This window comes from Budorcas taxicolor, chromosome 3, assembly GCF_023091745.1.
Source record: "Budorcas taxicolor isolate Tak-1 chromosome 3, Takin1.1, whole genome shotgun sequence".
In the NCBI taxonomy this organism is placed as follows: Eukaryota; Metazoa; Chordata; class Mammalia; order Artiodactyla; family Bovidae; genus Budorcas; species Budorcas taxicolor.
This window is the reverse complement of record NC_068912.1, coordinates 10576306-10603019: the sequence shown is the minus strand read 5'-3', so window position 1 is coordinate 10603019 and position 26714 is coordinate 10576306. Positions and strand designations below refer to the sequence as shown.

General features: G+C 49.2%; 1 protein-coding gene across 1 annotated transcript; it reads left to right on the top strand.

Annotated features, from left to right (window-relative positions):
* Window positions 1–3119: 3119 nt before the first annotated feature.
* FCRL6 (Fc receptor like 6) lies at window positions 3120–23296 on the top strand. The gene is made up of 10 exons (XM_052637269.1): window positions 3120–3150; window positions 9549–9569; window positions 11698–11964; window positions 12477–12761; window positions 12892–13167; window positions 13554–13679; window positions 18034–18099; window positions 18711–18782; window positions 23063–23094; window positions 23171–23296. The coding sequence occupies exons 1-10, from the start codon at window positions 3120–3122 to the stop codon at window positions 23294–23296; spliced, it is 1302 nt and encodes a 433-aa protein (XP_052493229.1).
* Window positions 23297–26714: the final 3418 nt, after the last annotated feature.

Genomic DNA, 26714 nt, shown 5'->3' with positions numbered 1-26714 from the left:
AGAAGCAGTGTGCAGCCAGTTAAGCTCAGAGAGCCAATGTCACTAACACCTTTGAAGGTGCAACAAAACCTCACTCTGCAAGGGTAGGGTGAGAAGTGGGGGAGGCTTCACACGGTCAGGCCGCCTGAACCCAGGGAAAGTAGAAGCAGCCAGGGGCCGAGGCTTCATGGGTTCTGCCTGCAAAGCACCTTCAGTGCTTGCAAGCTAGACCATTTGTGGTTGCCCCGTCTCCTCTCTTAGCTGCAGCCCTGCAGAGGTGTCACATTACCCTCTAGACCTGCAGCTGAACAAAGTTAAAGATGACTCAAGTCGAGAGATCTGTTGGAAAGAGAACGAATAGAGGAAAATGCATAAATGTTAACATCTTGAGCTGAGCCAACAAGGTATTCAATTCCTACTTTACTTCCTCACTCCTTTTAACTCCCTCCCAATCCACAGAGACTCAAAAGAACTTCCTGGCAGTGCCAGATTGGTCGCCCCTTTCTGCTGAATCAGAGAATCTTGAGGAGAAAACAGAAAGTTCACCGTTTCCATTCCTGTAGTGCGTATGTGCTAAGTCGCTGCAGTCCTGTCCAACTCTTCGTGACCCTGTGGACTGTAGCTCGCCAGGCTCCTCTGTCCATGTGATTCTCCAGGCAAGAATACTGGCATGGCTTGCCATGCCCTCCTGCAGGGAATCTTCCCAATCCAGGAACCAAACCCAAATCTCTTACATCTCTTGCATTGGCAAGCATGTTTTTTACCATTGAGCGCCACCTAGGAAGCTCCTTCAGCAGTCAGCACAGCAAATTCTTTTCAGACCATATGAAAATTCTCAGCTAAAGGCTTCCAGGAAGAACTCACTGTCAGAGAATGCTTCCTGGCATTTAACCCAGCTCTCCACGCTTCACCTTAAATTCACGTGTTCAGTTCTCGAAGGACATGGGGGGCAGGGGGATGGCCTCCTTCTGTGCTGAGAGACCAGTGGTTTCCAGTTTTCGTCTGTTACAAATGATGCCACTATGAACATTCCTGCACCTGTCTTGTGATGCCCACATGTGTGCAAATACCTCGGAATGAAAACACTGGGCCCTCGGGATCCGTGCGTCCAGTTGATTAGATCCTGCCGCAGTTTTCCAAAGTGGCTGTACCCATTTATATCCCCTCTGGAGGGGCACATGAGTTCTAGTTGCTCCACACCCTCACCAGCGCTTGGTCGTCTATAGTTTTTGCCATTCTTATGGGGGATGCAGTGGAATCTCATTGCAGGTTAGTTTGCACTTCCGCAGTGATTTCTGAAGTCAACTTCCTTACCCTATGTTTACTGAATGCTTGGATATCTGCGTTTGTAAAGTGACTATGCAAAATATTGTCCATTTTTCTAGAGGGTTGTCTGTCTTTTTCATATTGAATTGTAGAAATCCTTGCATTCTGGATACCAGTCCTTTGTCAGACATGTGTATTTAAAATATCTTGCCACCCTGTGGCTTGCCTGTTCACTCTTTTAATCATGTCTTTTAATGAACAGTTCTTCTCAAAATAATTACCTGACAGTCTTAAAGCCTCAGGTTCAGAACCTCCATCCCCGTTCTACCCCAGCCACATAGATCCCTGATTCTCTGCTGAGCCGATGGCCCTGTGGAATATCTTCAGGATTCCACTTCTCTACCTTATTGCAGAGGCCAGATACATTTCCTCCTGAAGAAGAGGGCACCTTGGAGAACTAGAGGTCACTCAGAGTCCAGGTGGGGCAGTGTGGAGGATCTTCGTGTTTCCATCGCTGTGCTACCTTCCAGACTAAGTGATGCTGAGGCCAAGCAAATTCTGGCAGTCTCTGGGTCTTTCCTTAGCCATGCCCCACCCTAATTCCTAGCATGAGCCTTTTCAAACCACCAAGAGAGCGTTCAAAAGTGCTTGCAAGGGAGTGCACTCATCCCTCCTACGAGAGCACCAAAATCACAACTAGCTGCTGAACAACCACGGACAGGGGGATGCTGGAACCCACCAAAAAAAGATAAAGACGAGAAGATAAAGATGTCCAAAGACAAAGAAGAAGCTGCAGTGAGGCAGTAGGAGGGGCACAACCACAGTAAGATCAAATTCCATACCAGCCTGGTGGGCGACCCACAACTGGAGAACAATGATACCAAAGACATTCTCCCGCTGTTGTGAAGGTTCTGAAGCCCACGTCAGGCTTCCCAGCCTGGGGATCTGACAAAGGGACTGGGGATCCCCAGGAAATCTGACCTTGAAGGCCAAAGGCGTTTGATTATAGGACTTCCATGGGACTGGGGGAAACAGAGACTCCAGTCTTGGAGGGCACAGACAAAATCTTGTGTGCACCAAGACCCAGAGGACAGGAGCCGTGACCCCACAGGAGACTGAACCAAAAGTACCTGCTCGTGTTGGAGGGCCTCCTGTGGAGGCGGGGGTCAGCAGGGTTTCGCCACAGGGCTGGGACACTGGCGGCAATTTATGTTTTCCAATTTCTCCATTTATTCTTTTTTTTTATGTTCTTTCTCAAGCCTTTATCAAATGTAGTAGAAAAGCTTTTATATACATATATGTATATAAGTAATATGTATTATATATATATATTAGAAAACATGAATTTTTGCCTAACACACTAATGACGTTTTGATTCCACTTGTTTGACTTAGTATTAATAGAATGCTAGATTTCTAGTTAAAAAATAGATATGCAACAAGTAACAAAGGTTTACAGTAGAGCACAGGGAACTATATGGAAAATAATTTCAAAAACAATATATGTGTATATGTATAACTGAATCACTTTGCTGTACACTTGAAACATCGTAAGTCAATTACACTTCAGTAATATATATATATTTATATTAAGAAAAGAGTAAAGTGCTTGCCAGTGGCTTATCTGACTACCTTATGATTTATGGTCAAGAAAATTCATTTGTGTTACGCTCCTTCTAGCAAAGAAGAAATACCAATTTGAGCTTGTAGTTTCTTCCCCACTTCCTGTATTTAGATTATCAAGCGCTAACACAAAGCACGTCAGAGGGGGTCACCCACCCACCCCTGGGCCTGTGGCCTAGATGCTCTCCCTGCCATCCTCGCCCCTGACTCCAGTCTGTCCTGCGTACCCTCTTCCACGCCAGGCCGGGCCCCATGCTGCTCTGGATGGTTGCGCTCCTCTTCGGTAAGTCACCAAGTGCCAGTAGCCTCTCCTGGGCACCAAAGACTGCATCGTTCCTAAGATGCAAACTTCCTTATTTCACCTTTTCTAGTTTGAGTGGGTTTATGGCTAGAGCTTGAGACTAGTGTGTGCACATGGGTATGCTTGAGAGTGATGGAGATGAGAGTGATGGAGGTGATGGGGATGAGAGTGATGGGGATGAGGCCATTTGGGGAGCCCCAGGCTTTCCTACCCCATTTTCCTGGGTCCTTGGAAAGGCAACCATTTGATGTGTCAAAGCTAATTTAGGGAGCCAAAAAAATCACATGCTGAAGTCCAGTGACATTTTTCACCCTGTGAAATCAAGTTAAAATATCCATCAGGTCTATCTTGAATGGAAAATAAAATCACAGAAGGAAAGGAGGCTGCTGGGGTGCAGAGGAAAGATCAGGGAAGTGGACAAAAGGCAGTTCCACACATTTTGCTCAGCAAGCGGAGCTAAACATGAGGTTTTACAAGGAGGTGTATTCCAAGAAGCCTCAGCCTTTTCTTGGAACCAGTCAACAATGACTGGGCTTCTTCCCTGGTCAAGAGGTTTATGCCCTGAATGTCCAAAGCCCTCTTCAAAATGACCATTCCTATTCTGCCTACTTCCTCTCTCTGTCAGGGGGAGGGAGGTTCTGGTTTGGGTCTGACTGGCCCATGGGGACCCATGTTATTGTTATTGTTGCTGTTGTAGAGTCGCTATGTCATGTCCAACTCTTTGCAACCCCATGCACTATAGCCCACCAGGCTCCTCTGTCCATGGCATTTCCAAGGCAGCAATACTGGGGTGGGTTGCTATTTCCTTCTCCAGCTGATCATCCTGACCCAGGGATCAAACCTGCATCTCCTGCATCCCTGCACTGGCAGGAAGATTCTTTGCCACTGAGCCACCTGGGAAGTCCACAGGGACCTATATGAAGGTTCAGATCCATTCTCCTGAATCCATAGCTGTCTCCTTGATCCACTGGGGCCGGTCACACATGCCAGGAGGGACTGGTCTCCAGACAGAGGATTGGAGTGGGGACGGGTTACTCGGCTCCCCTAGATTCAGCTCAGCCATTGTCAGATGCTACACTCAAAAGGAAAGAGTCTGGGCACGTAGATCACTTTGCTTCACAGTTTCTGAGTTGACTTGCTTTTTGTTTTAAGCTTGATCCCAGAAGTTTGTTTTCACTGAACCAGAAAAGCAAAATGTGTTAGTCATTCAGTCATGTCTGACTATGCAACCCAGTGGACTGTAGCCCGCTAGGCTCCTCTGTCCATGAAATTCTCCAGGCAAGAATACTGGAGTGGATAACTATTTCCTTCTTCGTGGGATCTTCCTCACCCAGGGATTAAATCCAGAATCTGCATTGCAGGCGGATTCTTTACTGCCTGAGCCACCCGGGAAGCCCTGAAAAGCAAATGCATTCCTAAAAACACCCCCTACCTGGGTAGAGTTTGTGGGAATTTAGCCTCTGAGAAGAAAATACTTGTTCCACTCAGGGCTCTTCCTTCCCCAACATCACCATGTTGCCCTGTGTGTTCTATGAATGGTCATTTGGACAAGTGAGAAGGTCAGTGCTCACATTAGGGCAGGGACAGGATGGCCTCGTGCCTGGATACGCTCCAGATGGGAGATTCTTAAGGGCACATCCCTTCCTTGCGAAAGGAATAGAGTCCTTGGACTTGACTAGATAAAAATCTAAGAGCTTCCCGGCGTGTAGCCCAGGATCTGGATGGGGGAAAGCAAAGGAGGAGGAGTGGAAAGTCAGTAACTGGCTGAATAATTGGATGGCATATGAGAAACCCAGGCGGGACTGAGTCGCATCTGATGCTCAGGACCCCAGAAAGCCAGCCTGAGGGTCAGACCCCCTGTCTGAAAGTGTCGGAACGAAGTTACCGTTAAGGGTAAAGCTGCTATTTCCTCTCTAGTGCTATTTCCTCTCAGATGTGGCCAGAGAGACAGAGGAGAGGGGAAAAAAAAAAAATTAAATGTACAGTGCATACATTATCTCATATAACCTTCAGAGTCGTTATAGGGGAGGGTTTAATTTTTATCCCTATGAAGCAGTTAGGGAAACTGAGGTTCAAAAATGTTGAGAAACTTGCCTAGAATTACCCTGCTAACAAGCAAAACAGAGATGGGAACCCAATCCATTCTGTCAAACCCTGTGCTTTCTCTGTTCTGTCTCACTACCTCTAGTCTGGATGTAGTTGGATTCTAATCAGGTGAAACTAGAAATTATACTCATTTAAAGCGCCTGGCAGGACGTGGTCACACAGCAAATGGTACCTGTTGTTAGTACCGTCTGTCACAGATTCTAGAGGCTAGAAGCCCTGAGGCTGAACACGCTGGTCATGGCTGTATACTGAAGGTGTGTCTGGGCTTCTCTTGTGGCCCAGATGGTAAAGAATCTGTCTGCAACGCAGAAGACCTGAGTTCAATCCCTGGGTCAGGAAGATCCCCTGGAGAAGGAAATGGCAACCCGCTTCAGTATTCTTGCCTGGAGAATTCTATGGACAGAGGAGCCTGGCAAGCCCCAGTCCATGGGATTGCAAAGAGTCGGACACAACTGAGTGATTAACACACACTAAGATGTATTTATTTAAAATTTAGGCGTTGAACCTCGACCTTCCTCTGAGCTGTGCATCGGCCAGCCTCAGTCCTCGTACTGGAACCCACCCCCATACACACACAGCATCCGTGACACACAGCCCTCCCGGTGCGCGGCTGCCACCCCTTGGCAGAGTAGCATGTTGCAATGTGGTAGAGATTTACTGTGATGTCGTTCCTCGTGTGGAGCTGAAACCTGCCTCTCTGATCTAACTAGTTCCACTTCTGCCCTATGAGGGCTTCCCAGGTCGTGCTAGTGGTAAAGACCCTGCCTGCCAATGCACGAGATGTGAGACGGCCGGGAAGACCCCCATGAAGTAACAAGTCTCTCCTTTCTTTTAAGCTTAGCCCATCAGGTATTTGAAGGCCACTGACTGTCCCTATTCTGTCTCATCTTTCTCGGATAAACGTCTCCCAATTCCTCTAGTAGGAAGTGGTTTCTAGGCCCTGTTCGTTGCCCTGGTCTGTTCGGTCCTGCTAAGCTTTGTCAGTGGGTCAGGAGCTGGGCTTTCTCATCCCTCCCAAAGCGGCCCAGTGAGTGCAGAGCTCGCTGGGGCTGTGACCTCCACCATCCAGGACTCCACAGCTTTACAGTAGCTCTTGGTTTCACATCACACTGTCACCTCATCTTCAGCCTGCACCTGACTGAAGCCCTTGGGTTCTCATCATAGGAACTGCTGTAAGCAGGTGTCACCTACTCTGTTTGTCCCCAGTTGGCGGCCGTTTTGATTATACACAGTGGTTCTGCAATCACAACCCCAAGGCCTTGCAGTGCCCTGGAGAGCAAGTTGTTGGGATCTGGGGCACAAGCTTATTTGAAGCATCTATGCTTGCTGGAGCCTACCCTCTTGTTATAGGCATCAGACACCTCAGCCTTGTTGTTCATCACTTTGTAGCTGCAGAACTGTTTTCCGGTGGGGAAAGGAAAGGAAGGGGAGGCATCACTACCCAGTGAGGTCTTAGTCACTCTGAGATCAGGCCTTCTTTCTGCTTTCGGCTAATGTAGAAGCCACCTCCCCAGGCAGGGGGTCGGTATAATCCATGTAACTGCTCTGTAAGGAAAAAATGACTTATTGTTACCAAAATGTATGCATGGGGGGGGGGGGTGTCCTGGCTGCTTGCCACTCAAAACCCAATAAGCAGGCCAGGTTGGTGGAAAGGAAAGTGCTTTATTTCAGGAGCCAGCAACTATGGCAGAGGGTGGCGGACATCTGTCCAAAGGCTGACTCCCCCTCTGACAGGCAGCCAGTGAGAGCTTTTATAGACAGAGTGGGGGGTGGCAGGCGACATGCAGAAACAGCAGTCATCTCTGACGGTCATCTTCAAAGTGGTCATCAGTGGTCTGACTGGAATCACCTTGGTTGTTTTAGGTACAGTTAACCTTCAGTTTTGTGGTCCATTTGTTCCCATTTCTTTGCGGTGAGTTCTTGGAATTGTGGCAGCTCATGTCCTGGATAGTCTGGGCATCATGCAATTAATTTCTCCACCTGGGGTTTTGGTATCTGCAAGACAGCTCGCAGGATATGGCTCAGAATATTACCTATAGCCCTTGAGAAGGAACTAAAGGTCCTTGACTGTGCTTAATGACTACATTATTATTATTTGGTCCCCTTTGACTGCTTTCCTTTGTTTCAGCATTTCTCACTTCTCTGATTAAGCTGATTCTTTGACTAAGGTTTTCCAGAGGCAAGTGGCAAGCAGAGAAGCCGGTGGGGGGAGGGGCAATGACCATACGGTCCTGCTCCATTTCATTGCCATTTCCACTATATAGACAGAGCCAGGAATTGGAGCCTCTTGAACTTTAAACAACCTGTGCAAGTTCCCATAGAAAGAGATGGACTCATGAAATCAGTCCACGTCATCTGGTTCCAAAGCCTGTGTGCTTCCCACTACACCAAGATCACAGAAGATGCACTTAGATTGCAGGCAGGGGAAGATGAAGGGATGGACTCGTAATCTTAAACACCCTGAGAACCTGCGGGGGAGCTGACCTGAGCTGAGTAGGTAGAGAATATGTCCCAAATCATGCGGACAGCAAGCATGATAGCCTGTGAATGAACATACACGCCAGATCTGCTGAGGGGATCTTCACCCACCCCTCCCAAGACCATTCTTGCATTTCTCAGGATTCTGCACAGCACCCAGCAAAGAGAGGCACAAGTAAATGCCTGGGGACAGGCTGGACTGACTGCACTCAACCCTACATCATTCATTCTTTTGCCTCTTGCCCCAAAGCCCAGAATCTGCTCCACTGCTTTATATCCAATTCTGCCCCTCAGTTTAGGGTCTCCCACTCCTTAGGCTGATCACACCTGCCTAACCTCATCTGTCATCATTTTGTGGTTTGGCCTCTCTTTCCAGGCCACCTGGGCTTCCCTGGTGGTTCGAATGGTAAAGAATCTGCCTGCAATGCAAGAGACCTGAATTTGATCCTTGGGTCGGGAAGATCCCCCAGAGAAGGAAATGGCTACCCACTCCAGTGTTCTGCCTGGAGAATCCCACGGACAGTGGTGCGTGGCAGGCTACAGTCCATGGGGTCACAAAAAGTCAGATGTGCCTAAGCAACTAACACTTTCACTTTCCTGTCCACTTACTGTCCTCAAGCATTCGTTCATCTAGAAGCATTAGTGCAACACATACAAGGTGCAACACGGTGTGATGTGCTGGCCTGTTGATAGTTCTCTCATGCATCCAAGCTGCCTGTCCATGCCCCACAATCGTTTAGTGACTACTTTTCCAGGGAAACCTCACCTCCTTCCTATGATCACATCCATACAATCTATTCTTACCTCCTTCCTATCATCACTTCCATATACTCTATTCCCCAGAGCTCTGTGGGCAGATGGGCCACAAGAATTCGGTCCTGCTTTGCTGAGTTCTTCTGTACGTGTAAACAGGCCCTTCGGGCCCAATAGTGTAAGAATCTAGTCCTGTGTCTTCTACTTTTTGTTCCCTGCCCTGCACAAGTTGGGAAAGCATTTGTGCATCTATTTAGCACATGCTTACTGAACACAGACCATGGTCCAGGCACGGGCCCTAGGTGTAGGTAATACGGCAGTGAACTAGACAGGCAGAGGAGCTGCTCTCATGGGGCTTAAGTTTTAGACAGAGGGAGAGAGACAGGTGATTACAAGTAGGCAATTTAATGGTAAGGTCATTTTAAATGATGATAAGTGCTCTGATGGCAACACAATACGGTATTATGATAGTTGTGCTAAGTTGCTTCAATCATGTCCAACTCTTTGCAACCATATGGACTATAGCCTGCCAGGCTCCTCTGTCCATGGGATTCTCCGGGCAAGAATACTGGAGTTGCCATTTCCTCCTCTAGGGGATCGTCCCAACTCAGGGATTGAACCTGTGTCTCTTGCATCTCCTGCATTGGCAGGCAGGTTCTTTACCATGAGCACCACCTGGGAAGCCCAGCAAGACCTGTCCAAGGGGGTAATATGTGAACTGAGATTGGGCAAAGAATTCCAGGCAGTAGGTCCACCATAAAAGTTGAGTGGCTGAGTGGCTGTTTGGTTAGATAGCTGGGTGGCTGTTTGGCTGGATAGCTGGGTGGCTGGGTGTTGAGTGGCTGGGTGGCTGGGTGGCTGCTTGGTTAGATAGCTGGGTGGCTGGGTGCTGAGTGGCTGGGTGGCTTAGATAGTTATGTGCTTAGGGGGCTGGGTGGTTGACTGGTTGAATGAATGTTAGCATCTATTTATACGGTGACAGGCCCTCTCCTTGTCAGAAAGTTCTTTCTGCTACTTAATCTATTACTTTTTTTCTCTTGCAGTTCCCTGTGTTGGGAAAGTTGGTGAGTCTTGTCCGTGTCTCTTTCATCTCCAAGGGTGTCTCTGGGCCAAAACTTAATAGAAGCGTAAAATCAGAGCCACTGGGTCAATCCTAAAGGAAATCAACCCTGAATATCCATTGGAAGGACTGATGCTGAAGCTGAAGCTCCAATACTTTGGCCACCTGATGCAAAGAGCCGACTCATTGATAAAGACCCTGATGCTGGGAAAGATTGAGAGCAAGAAGAAAAGGGGATGACAGAAAATGAGATGGTTGGGTGGCATCAGAAGCCTGGGAGTAACGATGAGTAATAGACAGGAAGGCCTACGAAGAGCCCCAGCACATCCTGTCTTCACCTGGTCCACCTGGATCCCCAGGACTCTTCGCCTCACAGAACTAATGATGCTCACAGTGTAGCTGAATGACGGACCTTGCTTCCTTGGCTGCTCTTTCTAGTATCACTGCGTATTGCTAGAAATGACTTGGACATGAGTTTGAGCAGACTCCAGGAGACAGTGAAGGACAGGGAAGCCTGGCACAATGCAGGTCTATGCAGTTGCAAAGAGTCAGACACGACTGAGAGACGGAACAACAGTGACAGTGCTGGGTCCCCCAGCAGCATCTTCAGAGCAGCTCCAGCCTGGATCTCTTCCTCAGGAGTCTTCCCCAATGCCTAGGAAGAGGAGAAACCCAGGACCTCACTGTCTCAGGCTGAGGATAGTTACAGGGTGACTTCAAGTTCCAGAAGAATGACTCTAGGCCTCCACCCGGCCCCCTTATAAGTCCAACGGCCCCCATTTCCTCCTCTCAGTGTGGCTCTGGAGCTCCTGCCATCCCCACTCATCAACATCTGGATTCGCGTCCACCCCGCTAATGCTCAAGGAAGCAGGCATCTTTGTCTGTGGGTCAGCCTTCTTTCTCCCTTGGCTAACTTTGCCCTCCTGCTCATCCTGTCCCACTGACCTCCCTGGAACTTCTGTCAAGTGGGTGAAAACTCTGACCTATGAAATCTTGACCTCTGGGGGCATGTTCTGTGATGTCTGAGGAAGAATCCAAACCAATATTTAGTGGTAGTAGAAAGAGCAGCCAAGGAAGCAAGGCCCATTATTCAGCTACGCTGTGAGCATCATTAGTTCTTGGGTGAGAATAAGAGTCCGAGGGATCCAGGAGAACCAGACGAAGGTAGGATGTGCTGTGGCTCTTTCGGGGGCTCCCAATCTGATTACGCATCATTACTGTCAGGCTTCTGAGGTTGTCTGGGACCAGCGGTACCTGGTTTGCCAAAGACGTATGTCCCAGGGCCAGGCCAGTCTGGGATTGCCCTGCACATGATGCCGGGTCCCCAGGAGCTCTTCTCTTGTCCACATCAGGGCATAAAAGGCATTTTAGAAATGAGGACAGAGGTGGCAGATCCCACATTGTGACTGTGGTGGAAATGAACCTTGCTGCTGGGAGTGCTGATGGAGGCTGGGCCTGGGGAAGCCCGATGAGGGAAGTCGGGGGGAGCGAGCCCAGGCCATGGCATGTCCAACACGCACCCCTTCAGCTCCTCTCTGGTGGGGAGGGGTGCACATACCATCCGAAGTGGATGCTGCAGAAAGAGCTGTACTGGGGTCACCAGGGGAGAAGAAACCAAACTAAGGAGAACCGGGATCCAATCAAGAGAACCAAGAACAATGGATGGAAGGAACTCAATTTGCCTCAAGCTTGCCAAGGTGGCAGAGGAAAGGGCACTGCAAAAGCAAACAAGGAGGGGGACGTCCCTGATGGTCCAGTGGTTAACACTCTGAGCTGCCACTGCAGAGGGCAAGGGTTCCATCCCTGGTCATGTCGGCGGGGTGGAGGGGGGTGATGGAGAGAAGAAGGGTAGGCGGGAAGGAGGCCAGAGAGATGGCACAGAGAGAGAAAAGAAGGGAGAGGAGGGAGGAGGAAAAGAGAAGGGCAGAGGAAACAGGGAGGAAGGGGTGCAGGAAAGCAGAGGGCCGGCCCCGGTCTGGCATGACGACCCGGGACAGTGACAGCTGCGAGGGTGCCATCCAGGAGCCTCCATCCGAGGATTGGGGTGGGAGGTGGGATTAGGCTCGGGAAGAGGAAGAAAATGGACTGAGAGACCCACAGCTCCAGGGTGACCCTGTTCCTGCATCTTACAGTCTGGCTGAGCCCCCAAGCCCAGCCATACCTCGTGTTTGAGGGGGATATACTGATTCTGCGATGCCGGGGAAGGAAGAATGCAGCGCTGTCCCAGGTGAAATTCTACAGAGATGAAAAATTCCTCCATTTCTCTGAGAACAACCAGCCTCTCTTCCTGGGGACAGCAACAGCTAAGAGCAGTGGCCGGTATAACTGCACTGGGCGGGTGAAATATGCCAGAAATATGGACTCATGGGATTCAGGGACTGTCATGGTTCAAGTACAAGGTGAGTCACCACTTGGGGGGTGGGATGGTTATGGTGCTGCTCAGGGGCCTGGTCTTAGAGGACAGCAGGGCTTGGGGCTGCACCCCTCTCTCTGGCTGCCCCTGCTGCTGGGTCAGTCGTCAGGGCTCTGAGATGCCCAAGATGCTGTCTACATACCCTCCCCCACCATAGGACATGCCTGGAGTCAGGGAGGCGGAAGATGCCCTGGGCGGGCAGGGCGGGAAGAGCCCAGAAGCAACCCTGATGCTCACCACCCCCTTGAGATCCCGAGACAGACTCTTCCCCTCTAGGGACTAGATGACCGCTAAGGCCCGTCTGGGTCTGGCTTTCTGGGACCCCAGAGGGGCTTGGGAGCATGGGCATTGTTTCAGGGTTTTTGGGTGGGATGAGCGGTCAGGTGCTGGGAGACGGTATTCCCCGTGGGGCCTGGAGTGGGCTGAAGCTCAGACCTCAGCCTCCCCGGGACACACTGTCCAGACTCCCATCGTGAGCCCCCTGCTGTCTCTCCCCAGAGTGGTTCCTGCCTCCCGTGCTGACAGCCCTCCCTTCTCACGAGCTCTGCAAGGGGAGCCCTGTGACCCTGAGATGCCAGACAAAGCTGCACAGTCAGAAGTCGGCCTGGCGGCTGCTCTTTTCCTTCCACAAGGAAGGCCGCACCCTGCAGAACAGGAGCCGCCACCCAGAACTCCGCATCCCAGCAGCCAAAGAGGGAGACGCCGGGCTTTACTGGTGCAAGGCCTCCCCTGAGGGTGGCCAGGTCCAGAAACGGAGCCCTCAGCTGGAGCTCAGGGTGTGGGGTAAGTGGGGGAGGGGAGATGCTGCTTAGATGCCTGGGCTGTGGGCAGTGGGGGCCCTGATGGTGTGGGGAGGGGTCCCTAAGGGAGGACCCTGGGTAGTCCACTGACCTCCCAACTGCGTGCTCCCCAGCTCCTGTGTCCCGTCCCCTGCTCACCCTGAGACCCACCAGCCTAGTTGTGGGGAACGAGGTGGAGCTCCTCTGTGAGGTCCAGAGGGGCTCCCCTCCAATCCTGTACTCATTCCACCTCAATGGGGACATCCTGCGGAACCACGTGGCTCCCCATGGGGGACCCGCCTCCTGCCTCTTCCGGGTGAAGTCAGAGCAGCATGCTGGAAACTACTCCTGTGAGGCCGGGAACCGTGTCTCCAGAGAGACAAGTGAGCCTGTGACACTCTCTGTGGATGGTAGGTCTTGTCCCCCAGCCGGGCTCTGAGCCCTAGACCTCACTGCTCTGTGTTCCTCTTGCCGTGCCCGGCTCACTGCTGGGTACAGAGCAGGCACTGCATGACTGACTGAGCATGGACCCTGCTGGGAACATCTCCACTGACCCTGGTGGGGAAATAGTGAAGCCCACGGAGAGGGAGGGGACACCACGGGGGGCCACATGGTCAGCCATGGGATGCCCATCCACAGTGACATCCTTTGGTCCTTCCCTCATTCCCATTGGCCAGGCTTCTTCAGGCCAGGCGTTTCCCACCAATGCCAGCCACTCTGACGCTCCTGTGCGTGTCTGCGGTGCATTTGTGAATTTCATCCTCAATGCTCATGGTCACCTCTACTCACTCCCCAGATCCTCAGGTCTCATCTGCCCCCACCAGTAGCAACTGGCTGGTTCCTTGGCTGCCTGCAAGCCTGCTTGCCATGACGGTCATTGCTGCTGCACTTCTGGGGTATTTCAGACCCTGGAGGAAAAACGGTTAGTAACTCTTTTGGGCCTTCTTAGTTACTGAATCCCTATGCCAGGCACAGTCCAGCCATTGGAAAGCGAGTCTGATGGGACCAATTGCTTACTTCTGGGTACTGGGGGGGAGAGGGACTTTTCTTCACACGTCACACAAAGGGGCCCCCGGAGGGACAGTTACAACTTTCAGAACTCACACACACCCAGGAGTGTGTTGGTGCAGTCACACAAACACACTGCTGCGCACTCAGGCATGAATAAGGCACAAACAGAGGAATTCTTACAAGCCAAACGAGATGTAGTCCAGTGTCCTTCACATTTGAGAGACAGTCTGTGGCTGTGAATACGACAAACCCAAGGCCTCCAACTCTCTCCTTGAAGTCAGGGGAGCTCTGGTCCACTTAGTAAGGGAGAAAGAGCACACGAGAACTCCAGTGCACATGCGTGCTCATGCACGCACACTTCTGTGCTATACTGGGCTCTGGGTGAGTGTCCATGTATGTCAACAGGAAGGAAGTGTGGTGGAGAGGACTGGGAGTGGCCTGGTCCCAGCACTGCTATTTACTAATTCGGTGACCTCGGGCCAGTCCCCTCGAAGGTGCACTAAATGCCTCCCTCTAGGGAGGTTGTAAGGGCTGAGATAATGAGGTCGCATCTATCTCATACCTAATGTATTAGCCTGGCATCGAGGGGGAGCTCAGCACGTTCTCATTCTAGTTCGAGCACATCACCTGGCGGGTTCCTAGGCTGCCTTTGCTCCTGCTATCCATTCTCCAGTTCCTCTGATCAGAGTCTTTGAAAATAAAAAGTTTAGTTAAGTCTCAGATGAGATGTGAAACTATTCCATAAGATACTGTCTACCACATGCCCGGCTCCAGCTTACATTTCAACAAGGCTCGTTTCTCTTAACAGCATTTGAAGACTGAAATGTGTACTCTTGAAATAAATCCATCACGTGTTTTTGCGGAACAACTACAACAACAAAAAATCAGATGAGAGTAATGCTATCGGCAGAGGATTCTATAGGGAAAAAGAGGCTGCCCTGATAGCTCAGTTGGTAAAGAATTGGCAAGCAATGCAGGAGACCCCGGTTCGATTCCTGGGTCAGGAAGATCCCCTGGAGAAGGGATAGGCTACCCACCCTAGTATTTTAGGGCTTCCCTAGTGGCTCAGGTGGTAAAGAATCCACCTGCAATGTGGGAGAGCTGGGTTTGATCCCTGGGTTGGGAAGATCCCCTGGAGAAGGGAAAGGCTACCCACACCAGTATTCTGGCCTGGAGAATTCCACGGACAGTATAGTCCATGAGGTCGCAAACAGTGGAACACGACTGAGCAACTTTCCCTTTCTATAGGGAAAAACAAGTGAAAATAATTAGATAAATGGGATTTCTAGGTAATCTATGGGTTTTGAAATTCAAGACTCTTCTGCTCTTCCTGTCTTGGTCATGATAATTAAGCATGAATGTTGGCTTTCAAAGCAATCACCTTGGGTGGCTCCAAGTTATTCCAATTTTAACCTTTGTTCTCCTGAAGGCATGTTGAAGGGAATGGTTCCCAGCGCCAAAGCTATTTGGTCCCAGTTTATTCCTAGGGCACCTACAGTGTTTCAAATCAACCTATTTCTTCCTCCCCCAGGGACATTTTTATTTTCCACTTGCCAAGGGCAAAAGTAATTGGTGTCATAGACCTTCAGTTAGATTTGCTTATTTAAGTATGAGGCCCCCTCTGTTAAGGAATTTGTGATGAGTTTTCTGGGAGTTAAGCTAGCCTGCTTTTTGAGGAAGACCACCCCATCCTACACTTCCAAGTATTCCTCCCTGTCCACAGCCAGGGTACCTGAAAGTATCTCTCCCCATCCCCAGCCCCACCACCTCGCCAGGCACCCCAATTGGAGCTTAAGTCAGCCTCCAGCTTCCTGTCCCCTTCTTAATTTAGCAGCCTCTGTCCATCTAACTTCTCATCTCTGCTTTCCTTTAGTCTTGAGTCTAGAATCCATGCAGTCAGGCCAGGGTTGCTTTAAGGTACCAGGGGTCTTCCCTGGTAGCCTAGCTGGTAAAGAATCTGCCTGCAGTGCAGGAGACTCTGGTTCGATTCCTGGGTCAGGAACATCCCTGAAGCAGGGGTAGGCTACCCACTCCAGTATTCATGGGCTTCCCTGGTGGCTCAGACGATAAAGAATCTGTCTGCAATGTGGGAGACCTGGGTTGGAGACCTTTGATTCCTGGGTTGGGAAGATGCCCTGGAGGAGGTATGGCAACTCACTCCCGTACTCTTGCCTGGAGAAGCCCAATGGACAGGGGAGCCTGGCAGGCCACAGTCCACGGGGTTGCAAAGAGTTGGGCACCACCGAGCAACTAAGGACAGCGCAGTTGGAGAGAGACGGAGGCAGGCCCAGCGTTAGATCGGGAGGCAGCAGGAGTAGGGACCGTGAACTGATGGACTGAGTTCTATTCTCCCTGCACCTGCATAAAACCTCCTTCCCTGGCCTGGCCTCAGTAACAGGGCTGTTCCCACCCACTCACCTTTGGGTCAAAGCATTCAGGGCAAAGCAACACATCACAGTCTTCCCCCTCCCAGCCCCAAACAAGATGGTGGAGGAGCAGTCACTGGTGAAAGATCTTCAAGAAGAAGATGCCTTTCACATGGGACAAAGGGACATCCCTCTTCATGTGGAGACTCTGCCTCCCCACTCATTCCCACCCCGCCACCCCACCCCCACTGTCAGCTTGTGAGCACCTGGACTCCAGTTCAAAAGAAACTTGTCTCTCATGAAAATAAGACTCCCAGTGTAGGTCTTACTGTTTCAGAATCTCAGGGGCACAAATCCTTCTTTAGAATGTCACTCAGAAAATCAGCTTCAGGCCAAATTCCGCAGTTACCCAAGAAACACTGTCCAACAACTCTTTTCTCCATGTTCAACTTTCCAAGACCCTTAATCATTTCCAGACAGCATATCCATTCCTCGAGAAATAAAAACATCCCACAGACTGTATCTCTGAAGGCAATCTTCAAAGCATTCTGACCAATGGTGGAATCTAGGATGTGGTCATACAGGAGGTCTGTTTCAAAGTAGCACTTACATAAGTGTACAAGTTCTGGCTGTTTTTTCAAGTGTTCATTTTACTTCCTGTTGTCACGCCTCCCATAAAACACAGTTCCATCAAAATCACGGAGCTCTTTGGGAATGAAAACTCAGAATCACAGCCTTGACGGATGAGCATCAGGGAATGTTTAATAACCAGGGGCCTCTCTGAGTCTCCACAAATGCCCTCTTCGTTTTACAGAAGGAGCCACGTTCAAAGGCGCTACCTGATGACTCTGATGCTTTCTTGCTATTAGAGCTAATGAATATTTCTTGGACAACGGGCATGAACTGAGCGTTCTCAAATACACCTGTGACCCAATTCCCATCCCAGGACATAATTTTTAAAGTTCTGGAAACATCTGCTATCACAGAGGCGGCAGGCTAATGGAGAAAACGCATACACAGTGGATTAAGATTCTGTCTCCACCAGCTTTCTGTGTGACCTTGAAGAAATCACCTCTCCCAACCAGTCACCTCATTTTAAAAAATGGAAATCATAGTATTAACCTTTGCAAAGTGGTTGTGAAAAATGTCAGACAGCCAAGAATTAGGAAGGCGGGCCTTTTTGACATCCAGCTCTGTGCTGGCCCCTGGGTGAGGAGCTTTGCGATTAAGTAGATGTTGCATTTGAATTCCCTGGTCCTGCTGTGTTTTTGGCACGTGGAGTGTTGTCAAACTTATTAGCTTTCCTCCTCCTGAAAAGCAACCTGACTTGTGGATCTGCACTGTTTCAACGCAAGGGTGTAACCCATCTTTTCTGACCCTGCCTCCTCCAGTTTGTGGTTCCTATGGAGCCATCCTATCCATTAGGGTATTATTTTCTAAAGAAACATCCCATAAAAATTAACCATGTCCAGACCTGTTGATTAACCATCATCAGCAAACCAGTCTCAGACCTCCAGCAACCCACTGTTGTGTTAGTCGCTCAGTCGTGTCTGTTTCTTTGCTACCCTATGGACTGTAGCCCGCCAGGCTCCTCTGTCCTTGGGATTCTCCAGGCAAGAATACTGGAGTAGGTTGCTGTGCCCTCCTCCAGGGGAATTTTTCCCACCTGGAATCAAACCCAGGTCCCCTGCATTGCAGGCAGATTCTTTACCATCTGAGCCACTAGGGAAGACCAGCAACCTCCACTGACATTTTTTTCAATTTAATTTTTAAATATTTTATACAATTTTTAAAGGTGATTTTATACAATTTGTAAAGGTAAACTGACTGTCTCACTGCACCCTCTGCCTAGCCTGCTCTCTGAGGACACTCAGTGAATCATACCTTTTCATCTCCTAGGGCCTCTTCCACCCCGGAATTTACCCTCAGCCCCAGTTGAAGAGCAGCACCAACTGTATGTCAACGGTAAGGATTTGCATCAGGACTAGCGTCTGTCCATAAAGGCAAAGAAGTGCCTTGCCGGGGGAGTCAGGAGAAAGAAGGCCTCATGAGCCTGAGTCTTGGGATAGTCATTTGGGGAAGAAAGCAGGAGGATTCCAGGGAGAACTTGAGGAGCAAGGGCATGGAGCTGGTGGTGGGAGAGGGAAGCAGGAAGGGATCCCAGCCCCCAGGAGGGAGGTTTAGACCAACAGTTACCAGATTATGTCCCATGGGCCAAATCTGGTCCACCAAGTATTTTTGCAAGGAACATTGTGTATATATTGTGTATGGTTGCTTTTGCATCACAGAGCTGGGGTTTGCAAAAACTAAAATATTTACTACCTTTTTTTACAAAAAAAAAAACCAAACCAACCTCTAGTTTGAACAATATCAGGGCTGGGGAAACTGCTAGAACCTGTATCAGGGGGCACAGTCCTCCTGCCAAGATGGATATCTCACATTAATAACCACTTCCCACTGCCAGTTATCAGCATAACAGCCCCTGACTGGCTTCCTTCCATAAGTGTCCTCAGAACGCTTAGGTCTCGAGGTGGGAGAGCAGGTGGTTCCTAGTTAAGCTTCATTCCTTCTTTCAGTTCATCGCCAGAATGAAAACAATGAAGGAGTTATCTACTCTGAGATTCATACAATCCCAAGGGAGCATGAAGGTAAGTGATCTCCAGCCAACCTTGACATCTTTGTTCATGTAAAGGGGAAGTTTGAGGCCTAGGGTGAGGTATCACGACTACCATCATCACCCTGACCACCATCATCATAAATACTGGAACTTTCATCGCCACCACCTTCCTTCACGACTTCATGACCACTATCACCACAAACACAGGTATGTTGAAAGTTCAGTTCAGTTCAGTTCAGTTGCTCAGTTGTGTCTGACTCTTTGCAACCCCATGGACTGCAACACACCAGGCTGCCCTGTCTATCACCAACTCCTGGAGTTTGTTCAAAGTCATGTCCATCGAGTCACTGATGCCATCTCATCCTCTGTTGTCCCCTTCTCCTCCTGCCTTCAATCTTTCCCAGCATCAGGGTCTTTGCAAAGGAGTCAGTTCTTCACATCAGATGGCAAAGTATTGGAGCTTCAGCTTCAGCATCAGTCCTTCCAATGAATATGCAGGACTGATCTCCTTTAGGATGGACTGGTTGAATCTCCTTGCAGTCCAAGGGACTCTCAAGAGTCTTCTCCAACATCACAGTTCAAAAGCTTCACTTCTTCGGTGCTCAGCTTTCTTTATGGTCCAACTCTCACATCCATACATGACTACTGAAAAAACCATAGCTTTGACGAGACAGACCTTTGTTGGCAAAGTAATGTCTCCACTTTTTAACATAATATCTAGGTTTCCCATAGCTTTTCTTCCAAGGAGCAAGCATCATTTAATTTCATGGCTGCAGTCACCATCTGCAATGATTTTGGAACCCAAGAAATAAAGTCTGTCACTGTTTCCATTGTTTCCCCATCTATTTCCCATGAAGTGATGGGACCAGATGCCATGTTCTTAGTTCTCTGAATGTTGAGTTTTAAGCCAGCTTTTTCACTCTCCTCTTTCACTTTCATCAAGAGATTCTTTAGTTCTTCTTTGCTTTCTGCCATAATAGTGGTGTCATCCACATATATGAAGTTATTGATATTTCTCCCAGCAATCTTCATTCCAGCTTAAGCTTCATCCAGCCTGGCATTTCACATAATGTACTCTGCATATAAGTTAAAAGCAAGGTGACAATATACAGTCTTGACATACTCCTGTCCCAATTTGGAAGCAGTCCATTGTTCCGTGTCCAGTTCTAACTGTTGCTTCTTGACTTGCATACAGATTTCTCAGGAGGCAGGTCAGGTGGTCTGGTATTCCCATCTCTTGAAGAATTTTCCACAGTTTATTGTGATCCACAGTCAAAGGCTTTGGAATAGTCAATAAAGCAGAAATAGATATTTTTCTGGAACTCTCTTGCTTTTTCAAGGATCCAACAGATGTTGTCAATTTGATCTCTGTGTCCTCTGCCTTTTCTAAATCCAGCTTGAACATCTGGAAGCTCTCGGTTCATGAACTGTTGAAGCATTTTGAGCATTACTTTGCTAGCATGTGAGATGAGTGCAATTGTGCAGTAATTTGAACATTCTTTGGCATTGCATTTCTTTGGGATTAGAATGAAAACTGCCTTTTCCAGTCCTGTGTCCACTGCTGAGTTTTCCAAATTTGCTGGCACATTGAGTGCAGCACTTTCACAGCATCATCTTTTAGGACCTGAAATAGCTCAGCTGGATTTCATCACCTTCACTAACTTTGTTCATAGTGATGTTTCCTAAGGCCCACTGGACTTTCAACTCCAGAATGTCTGGCTCTAGATGAGTGGTCACACCGTTGTGGTTATGTGGGTCATTAAGATCTTTTTTCTATAGTTCTTCTGTGTATTCTTGCCACCTCTTCTTAATATCTTCTGCTTCTGTTAGGTCCATACCATTTCTGTCCTTTATTGTGCCCATCTTTGCATGAAATATTCCCTTGGTATCTCTAATTTTCTTGAAGAGATCTCTAGTCTTTCCCATTCTATTGTTTTCCTCTATTTCTTTGCACTGATCACTGAGGAAGGCTTTCTTATCTCTCCTTGCTATTCTTTGGAACTCTGCATTCAAATGAGTATGTCTTTCCCTTCTCCTTTGCCTTTAGCTTCTCTTCTTTTCTCAGCTCTTTGTAAGGCCTCCTCAGACCTTTTTGCATTTGTTTTTCTTGGGCATCGTCTTGATCCCTGCCTCCTGTACAACGTCACGAACCTCTGTCCATAGTTCATCAGGCTCTCTATCAGGTCTCACCCTCATAAACATCATCTCCACCACACCTTCAGTGTGACCATCCCAACTAGGGAGGTGGTTTTTGTTTGTTTGTTTGTTTGTTTGCCCTTTTCTGAGCATTGTGGAGGAACAAAGGAAAAAGAATGATAGTTTGTCTCTGCCCCCAAGTACAAGTCTAAACAGGACAGTCCCAGCTCTAGGATGAAGCCAAAAACCCCAGCCACGGATATGACAGTGAGGATGGCAGAATGGAGAAGGCTAGTCCTCTCTCAAACAGGCCGCATGGAATTGTGGGAAAAGTGTGAGTTTCTGCGTCAGTCAGAATTGAGTTCAGAACTTGACTCTGTGTTCTGTGTGACTGTGAGAAAGTTACGTAAGCTCTCCGAGCCTAATCTGTGAAGTGAAGTGAATTCGCTCAGTCGTGTCTGATTCTTTGCAACCCCATGGACTGTAGCCTACAGAGCTCCTCTGTCCATGGGATTTTCCAGGCAAGAGTACTGGAGTGGGTTGCCATTTTCTTCTCCAGGGGAACTTCCCAACCCAGGGTCGAACCCGGGTCTCCTGCACTGTAGGCAGACGCTTTACCGTCTGAGCCACTGTAACGTGTAGATAATGCCTGCATATGTGCGTTCTAAGTCGCTTCAGTCATGCCCAGCTCTTTGAGACCCCATGAACTGAAGCCCACGAGACTCCTCTGTCCATGGAATTCTCCAGGCAAGAATGCTGGAGCGGGTTGTCATGCCCTCCTGCAGGAGATCTTCCCCACCCAGGGATCAACCCTGAGTCTCCTGTGGCTCCTGCATTGCAGGCAGATTCCTTACTGCTGCACTACCAGGGAAGCCCAGATAATGGCTACTTTGTAAAATTATTATGAATGACTAGGAATAGAACCTGGGTTGTAGAAACCACAGAGATTGTCTGGTACGCAATAGGTGTTCAAAAACAGGGAGCTTTCTTTTACGTCTCACCTGTACAGAGACTTGAGTTCCTGGTCTATAAAATGGGTCTCAATCAGCCTAGGGGCTCTGCTCCCCCACCGCCACATTTCCCCCTTATTAGGGAAAGTGGACAGCCAAGGAGTCTCTTGGACACAGGGCTCTTCCCTCAAGACCTGACCAGTTGTGCCCATAACATGGCCAGGCAGATGGGAAGCCCACGTGGGCACAGTTCCTTCCTGTGAAGAGTCACAATGAGGACTTAAACATAAGAAAAAAAAAAAAAAGAAGAAGAAGTCAACCTCAGACTATATGGTTTTCATGAGCAAAATAAGGGAAATGAGGAAATGGGATCCTTTAATCCTTGCAGACAACAAAGATGAAGGCAGGGGTGGGGATGGAGGTAGTCTGTTTCCAACTCAAGCTCTGAACAGGCTTTACCTGATGGTGAGCACAGGGGTCTGAAACCCAAAGGAAAGAGAGCCCTTATGTTCCAAGATGCTGGAATTTTTGTCAGTGGGATAATGCTTCACATTCTCTAAGATTCAATATTCTTATTCTTGCCTAGAGAACCCCGTGGACAGAGGAGCCTGGAAGGACATGGTCCACAGGGTCGCAAAGAGTCAGATACGACTGCAGCGATTCAGCACAGACTATTTCTTATGCAAGTGACTGTGGAGAGTTAATCACCTCGCTGAGCCTCGGAATCAATACCCCCTGCTAGACAGGACTGATGTGAGATTAGATAGGTAGCATTAGACCTCTGCTTGTTATATACTAGATAGACTAGATATATAATTCTCACACCTAAAAGGTTGCCCCATGCAGAACAGGTGTCTAATGGAGGAGTTATTCTCTAGAAAACTTCTAAGTATCTATTCTCTAGATACTTCTAAGTATCTTGGAGACCTTCGTCTCCCCTGCTTCTCACTGGAATCCTACGAGGCAGTCACTGTCATCACCACCTCCCTCTCCTGGTTGAAGCAGCTGAGGCTCAGAGGCCAAGTCAGTGGCCTCATGTTGCACAGCTGGGGTCTCCTGACTCCACCTGCTTTCAGATTGAGGGCGAGAGGCCCTGAGAAGTAACAGAGGAGCAGGCCAGACCCTGCCAGCCCGTGTTCTCTAGAGGAAGGTGCCAGCAAGGAGGTGGGAAGGGGACACCCTGTGAGCCCAGCGCCCTAACCTGAATGCTGCTCTTCCCCCACAGCCAGGCCTGCCCAGCCAGCCCAGCAGGAAAAGGTGAGATGGGACTCCTGCTCTTTTCTCCTCCTCTGTGTGACATCGGCTCCCTTACCCTGACCCCACTCTCCCTCAGGACATTTCTGTCATCTATGCTGAGGTGAAACACCCGCAGCTGAGCAAGGATCCAGACAAGGGGCTGAATAGAAGAAGCACGACCCGCTGTGCTCCTACTAGTGACTACAAGGAGGCCCTCTGCTAGCAATGGCATCCCCCACCCCAACACACACACCTCTGCAGCCCCCAGTGCTCCCCAGGAGGCCAGGGAACCCCAGCCTCTTCTGTGGCTTCCAGTCCCCCAACCTAGCAGCAAGTACCCCCATTTGAGGAGCACATGAGAAATCTCCTGTTATCCCTTAGTGTTCAAAAAGATACATGGTTGTAGATCTATTTGTTAATAAAGGTGTATCAGTTCATTTCATATTGTCCATCAGTAGCCATCATTTGGGCTGCCTGATTATTTGGTCTGATTTGCTCAAGGAGATTGGACTCCGTGTGAACCAGCCTGGTAATGAGAGTTTGGGAGGGTGAGGAAGAGGAAGGACCAGGGGAGGAAAAAGGAGGGGAGTCTCAGTGCAGTCCACAACCAGAGTGTTCAATGAAGGTTGCTGTTGTTCAGTCGCTAAGTCACGTCCAACTCTTTCTGACCCCATGAACTGCAGCATGCCAGGCCTCCCTGCCCCTCACTATCTCCTGGAGTTTGCCCAAGTTCATGTCCATTGAGTTGGTGTCAATGAACAAAGTGAACGTGTTAGTTAGTCAGTCGTATCCAACCTGCAACCCCATGAACTGTAGCCCACCAGGCTCCTCTGTCCATGGAATTCTCCAGGCAAGAATACTGGAGTGGATTGCCATTTCCTTCTCCAGAGGATCTTCCTGACCCAGGGATGGAACCCAGGTCTCCTGCATTGCAGGCAAGTTCTTTATTATCTGAGCCACAAAGCAGGCAGGGTCAATGAAGGTTAACTATTAATATATATTTGCTCTGTGGGCCCCTGCACTGGAATCACAGAGAGTGGGGTCCAAGTTACCAGAACTGGCACCTTCCTCTCCTACTAAGAAATTAATGTTCAGAGAACTCCTGGCCCCTCAGAGTTGAAAACTTCTACCATTTCCCCTCGAGTTTATTAGAAATGCAGACACCCAGACCCGCTGAATCAGAACCTGCATTTCAATAAGATCTCTAGGCGGACAATTTGCATGTACATGAAAGTTTTAAAAGCCTTGTCTACCTCCAAAATACATCCTTCATGGAAGTAAATCAGTCCGCTTGCCTTTGAGAGCTTAATTGTTTGCAGTTGTCCTTCGGGAGAAGACAGTGGCAGGGCAACCCAGGCCAGCCCTTGTTTTTCGCCTCTCTACTCCCTGTTCTCCCTTGCCTCCTCCCATCCCAGCCCTTCCTCTTTCTGGTTCTCTGTCTCCTTCATCGCCCGTCCAGTGCACAGCCAGAATACACCAGGGTCCCCTCCCCTTTGCCCCTTGGTTCTGCCAGGATCACTGGGAGGCACACACCGTCCAGAAGCGCAGGGCCTTCACTGGTCCATCAGGAAGTAACCCTCCCCTGACCCTAATTCTTTACCCGTCCCTCAGTAAATGAGCCACCCCCTTCTAAAAAGTCAAAACGTAGGTAAGACAGCTCATGAAGGGAACAGCGATGATGGGGACAGGAAGGAGCCAGCCCTCCAGTCGTCCCCACAGACCACCTCCTTCCTGAGCTTTCATACCTCCCTGCCCCCTGCCCCACACCCGCTCCTGGTCCACGAACTGGGGTCTGTCTGTGAATTGAATTTACCAGTCTAGGTAAGATAATAGAACAATTGAAAACAAGAATTTAGGAACTTTTATCGCAATCTATAGAGTAATTTTATGTTTTTTTAATATAATCATTTAAACTAGGGCTTATGTTTTGTACCTCTCTTTCAATGTTTTTTGAGTAATTCATTTTTATGGTATTGTACAAAAGTATAGCTCCACAGTGGATTGGGAGTAATAAAGAAAAACGGGTCCTTCAACTCAGGTACGTGAGGAGTTGTATCTCTATCTCCCTCTCGGTCTCTCTCTCTCTCTCTCACACACACCCACACCCCCCCACACACACACACACACACCCACACACATAGACACTGCTGACCTGGTGTGTCTCAGACACTTTGCTGTCTCCTCAGACCCTTAATTAGTAAAACAATGAGCTGGAATTTTCCAAAATGAATAATTACTAAAAGAAGTTAAGGAAAAGAGAATTCCCAAAAGGACATAGAGAAAATAGAGCTTTTAGAGGAAACCCACACTCTTCAGCCCAGACTCTCTCTGGTTTGCCTACTATCAGCACATGTGAGTGCATGCTTGCCAAGTCGCTTCAGCCATCTCCGACTCTGTGTGACCCCATGGACTGTAGCCCACCAGGCTCCTCTGTCCCCGGGATTGTCCAGGCAAGAATACTGGAGTGGGTCACCACGTGCTCCTCCAGGGGATCTTCCTGACCCAGGGATCGAAACCCAGTGTATGTCTCCTCATTGGCAGGCGGGCTCTTTACCACTAGTGACATCTGAAGCCCTAATGTCGACACATCCAGCGCCAAATCCCATCTCCAGTTCTCCGAGTAAGTACCTGCTTCTGTTCCCAGAGGATGCTGGTGGGTAGGGCTGGAAGGAGCAGTGCCCGGGAGGCCCAGACCCTGCTGCAGTGCTGCTCCCCACTGGAAGGCCCGCAGCAGCCTCCATGCTTGATGAAGGCTCTGAAATAGGAAACATTCTTTTTCTTTCCAAGTCAGAGCTAAATGCAAACACTTACCCAGCAGGGGTGAGTTAGCTATGCCTCATCTAGGGACCTGAGCTCTATGGGGTCATATCATTTACAGGTAAGAGAACTTAGCTGGCATAAGGACCGAGAGGCAGTCTGGAGGTGCCCCTTAATGTGGAGAGGAAGAGGACAACCAGGAGCCTCAGGGCTGCTCCCTAGTGGCCCTCTTGGGTAGGCGGGGACTTGCCCAGCAGCCTACACTGTGATCAGACCCATTCATTGGACAACTGTGTTGTTAGGTCTCATTAAACACCCCACCCTTGTTTTGCATGTTTTGTGTTTGTTCATACCATCTAGGTACGAACAATAAAAACTGAGCACGGCCCTTCCCTGAACCAGGCAGACTGCACATGCTGGAATTTCTTTCAATTCCAGGTTATTTTAAATTTGGCTGGGAAATAGACCCCCTACCTTTTTATTTAAATAAGCACCCACTAAACAGTTCTGTGTCCTTCATCTTTGTCTCAACTGTGATGACAGTAAGTACAGACAAGGGGCACAGCATGGGAAAGACCCAGGCTTCCCCATATTGTATCTCTGCCTACACGGCCGGAAGAAGTTGTACCTGGCAGACCTGGAGCATCAGCAAGGCTGCTCCTTCAGCACACGCCACTCTGTGAACGAAAAGCCTCTGCTGTACTTGTTTCTGGAATTCTCTCCCACGTGAGTCACCGATCAATAGCGACGGTTTCTTCCATGGTCGGGAGCATGATCGCCGTCATCATCAGCCTGTGTTGCTGACCTCACAGGGCCTTCTCATGCTGCGCTGATCCCCTATAAACATTTGCTCAGTACCTTAGTGTGCACACCATGGGAACCCT